The 4,201-nt window shown below is 41.1% G+C and overlaps 1 protein-coding gene across 1 annotated transcript; it reads left to right on the forward strand.

The window, feature by feature from the left end:
• The first annotated feature begins 2,567 nt into the window (after positions 1–2,567).
• Positions 2,568–3,497, forward strand: LOC143110097 (trace amine-associated receptor 13c-like). Its single transcript, XM_076272922.1, has one exon. It carries the CDS (start codon positions 2,718–2,720, stop codon positions 3,495–3,497), a length of 780 nt encoding a protein of 259 aa, XP_076129037.1. The 5' UTR covers positions 2,568–2,717.
• Positions 3,498–4,201: the final 704 nt, after the last annotated feature.

Below are 4,201 nucleotides of genomic sequence, written 5' to 3' on the forward strand. Positions count from 1 at the left end.
AGACACTTGAAAATTGTCAACCCTCAAACATGTTGAATTAATGGCTGAAACAAGCCTGCCCGAAGCTCTGAGGCCTTGCGATTCATTGTAGGACACCACTTCATAGGTTGCTGTTCCCTGATTGGGATTCAACCTCATTTCTTGTAGGACAATGGCAGACTAAACACACTGGTTCTTCCACTTCCTTCTTTGTGGTTTCCCAGACAGCATAGAGGCCAACGTTGAGAGCGCTGACCTCAATGTCCAATCTGCAACTCAGCAGTTGGCAAGAGCAGCAGACTATCAGGTAAAGGAACATATGGTACTCACAGGGCACCGTTTCTGTCATTATCATGACTTGGTGAGTTTAGTGAAGTTTATTTGCTGATTATTAATTTAGAAGTAAAAACAGCAATAAGTATGTTATGCCAAATAAGACTGAAAACTTGCTGCAATGCTGTAGGGCAATTCCACATCCATAACGCAAGTGAAATGCCTTGGCATTTGTATGATGTGAATGATAACATTCATTTTTTGTGCATTTTTTCTCATTTGCATTCTTCAGCCAAAAATAGCAAATGCTCAAATTTCATGTAATCATTCACATCATACCATACCATCACATTTTATTGGCGTTATGGGTGTTACAAAAAAAATTAATTTTCCATGGAATTGCCCTTTAATGTACACCCACAGTATTTGTGTGTGAATTATGGTATACTCAACACTCATTTTTGAGGAAGAAGATCTGCGTTCTGATAGTCATTTTGGTGATTGTGGCTGTAATTATTGGTGTCATCATTTGGGCGTCCCTAAAGGGATGAGGCCTTTACCCGTCAGCTGCTCCTGCTGGCTGTGGACCGTTCAGAGCCATGTCCCCACCCCCCCAGGAGACTGCTGCTACCAGGCATGCTCCTTTCAACATGGATGTGGCACTTTTTGATTTATTTTCATCACTAATGACACTTCACAACCCACAGTACTGTAAATGCTTTCAAGATCCAAACAAAGGGATGCTCATTTTAATAATGCGCTAATTTTGACAGTTCCAATTTTTAGATATTTTATATATTTTGACTTTGTATAGTTATGTATGTTCTGATGCCAAATGCAGTAACAAATGACCTATCTATGCAGAAACTTTAATAAAGCATTCCCTTTAAGTCATTATGATCTTTAACTCTATTGTAAGTAGCGGTAAGAAGCATTGTAAAGGCATCTCTCTTAAAATGCCATTCATGCCATCACCGATTTCCAGTCAATATTGTAAATTAAACACTATACTGAGAGATTCATTAAAATTCTATCTTGTTGATCCTTTATCCACTCTAGAAAAGAAGAACCCTAACAGGTAAAGCGTTCTGAAATTAGAACCAGTAAACAGGATATGGCAGCAGCAGCAAGTGGCCTACACAAATTCATCCACATGCTGTGTGTGTCTTGTCTAAAGCCAGAACATGCCCAGACTCCGTGCTCATTGCTATGTCCTTTTGGTTTGTCCATACTGTGAAGCCCTAGGACCTCAGGTTCAGCCTTCTTCTTCCCATTGCACACTGCCAGGACGTGAGACACGCAGGTCCGTGTCCCTTGCTGCTGTCCAGTGAGTTTTGTTGGTTTCTCCAGCTAGCCTGATGCCCAGTTGATTTTGACTCTGGAGAGGATTAGTTGATGCCGGTCTCAGACCTCCTAGGTCGGATCAGCTATCTTAAAAAAATTTCCCTGTCACCTGATCATGGCGACCCTTACAGGCTGCAGTGAATGGACAGATGATTGGTTTGTAACCACTGATCTAGCAGACGCTTATTTTCACAGTACATTAATTCTCATCAACAACATAACCATTGACAGACTATCATACACTGATAACTGACTATTGTGTGCAGGTTTGGCTGATCCTAGGCATTCCAAAACGGTTTTATTGGGACTGCCTACTGGCCAGTATTGGGCCTTGCTAGAGCAGTTTTTGTCTGTGTGTGTGTGTGTGTGGTCACGCAGCCATCAAAAAAACGGACCTGCCACTGAAATCTGAACTACTGGCCCGTGCCACTACCCCACACAGACCTGGGTACAGGCCTTCATTGTTAGCTGTGCTTAAAAAGCAAAACATAAAACAACTTGTATGTTATAATAAGCTTTATTTCACTCTGTCAAATTCAGCTACAGATGTAATGTTGAATGGTTAACTCAGTGGTGTAAGGGAAATTGAATGGGCCTGTCATTGTAACCTGTACGCCTAATCTTATTCGCTGGCGTAATTCGATAGCCACTAAATGACCCAATCTCATAAGAGCAAGCCTAAACCTGTTTTCAAACCTCAGATTACAATGCATGATGGTACCATACATCATCAGAGCTTACAAGAAAGAAAGAAAAAATGGGGCGGGAGAGTGAGAATGCCTGTTTAAAAGAGTATAAATACTATACAGCTAAAGGTCTGATCCGCTAGGAGTCCCATCATGCCATTGGATTCCTATTCACTAGGGGGGCTCTTTACTGAGCGAACAGACCTAGGAAAAAGCACATTTGAATTCAGCAATCACAGCCATCAGGATAAGTGTGTTTCTTGCTTCAGGAGAACAACGGTTACACCAGAATATGTGTTTTTCTATATATCTATAATACTTGCTGTTATAGTAACTGTGTTTGGCAACCTGCTTGTCATAATATCGGTGTGTCACTTCAAACAGCTGCATACGCCAACTAATGTGCTTATCCTTTCCCTAGCTGTGGCAGATTTCATGGTGGGACTTTTTGTGATGCCACTGGGATTCATCTGGCTGGTGGAGGCATGCTGGCTCTTTGGGACATATATTTGTGCTTTTTACAACTTCTTTGCAATCCAGTTGACAACAGCGTCTGTTCATAATGTGGCTCTCATTTCAGTGGACAGATACCTGACTCTGAACAATCCCTTTCTCTATACCAAGCAAATCACTGTGAATATCGCTGTCATTGTGGTCTTGTTTACCTGGGCGGTTTCAGTGGTGTATAATGTTTCTCTTCTTTACTGCAATGGGGTTTTCACAACCTCGCAGGCACTGTGTCCGGGCGAGTGTCCCATTGCTGTGAGCGAAATTTGGTCTTGGGTTGATTTTGTGGTGGTGTTTGCATTACCTTGCTCCATCATGATTATATTGTATCTCAAAATCTTTGCCATTGCCAGGAAGCACGCCAATGCCATCAGGGCAGCTAATAATAATCAGATCAACGTAAATGGAAGCAAGAATGAGAACATGCCCAAACGATCTGAGAGAAAAGCTGCCAAAGTGCTGGGAATACTTGTGTTTGTATTTTTGTTATGTGTTGTTCCATATTTCACTGCTAGTGTCATAGCTAGGTTTATCTTTGGCGAAATGTTTGAGATTGTGCTAAACTGCACAATCAGTATGGTTTACCTGAATTCTTTGTTTAATCCAGTTATTTATGCTTTTTTCTACCCATGGTTTCAAAATAGCATGAAGTTGACTTTGAGGTGTTGTATATGTACCCCCGAGTCCTCTTTCATGCAGCTGAAGTGATTTTTTTTGCTGTTCTTGGTTGTAACAACCAGGGGCCTCATTAGATATATATACAGTAGATAGATAGATATACTTTATTCATCCACAAAGGGAAATTATGTTTCAGTAGACATACAAACATTGTTCACATATACATACATACATAAATAATTCTAAAAATATTATTCCTCTCTCTGCTCAGGGGGTGGGGGGTCATTATAAAGTGCTGTTGCAGTGGCCAGTGGTAAAAAAGTCTTTCTTACAGCTTAGTTGGTGTAGTAAGTTGTGTGGATGCGAGCCATTGTCCAATATATTTAAGTTTGTGCAGCATCCTTCTCTCCACCAGAAACTCCAGGGTTGCTCCTCCTTCCTTGTGATCTTATTCTGTTTTTTAGTGTCCCTGGCTGTAATGGTACTGCCCCAACAGATGGCAGAAAAGAAAATTGCACTTTCCACAACACTGATAAAACATCTGCAACATTTTGCTGCACACATTAAATGACCTGAGCTTTCTCAAGAAATAGAGTCTGCTCTGACCCTTCTTGTATACAGCCTCAGTGTTGTATCTCCAATACAGTTTATTGTCTATAAGAACCCCCAAATATTAGTAGTTTTCTACAATTTCTTCTTCCTCACCCAGATTTGAAATGGTATTTAGCTCAGGCCTGGCCCTCCTAAAGTCCACCACCATTTCACTTGTCTTAGCCACATTCAAGACAAGGTGG

The sequence above is a fragment of the Alosa pseudoharengus genome, unplaced genomic scaffold (assembly GCF_046254945.1).
Source record: "Alosa pseudoharengus isolate Yale_2024_CS ecotype anadromous, Long Island Sound unplaced genomic scaffold, YU_APseudo_1.1 YU_APseudo_1.1_scf_7, whole genome shotgun sequence".
Taxonomy (NCBI): domain Eukaryota; kingdom Metazoa; phylum Chordata; class Actinopteri; order Clupeiformes; family Clupeidae; genus Alosa; species Alosa pseudoharengus.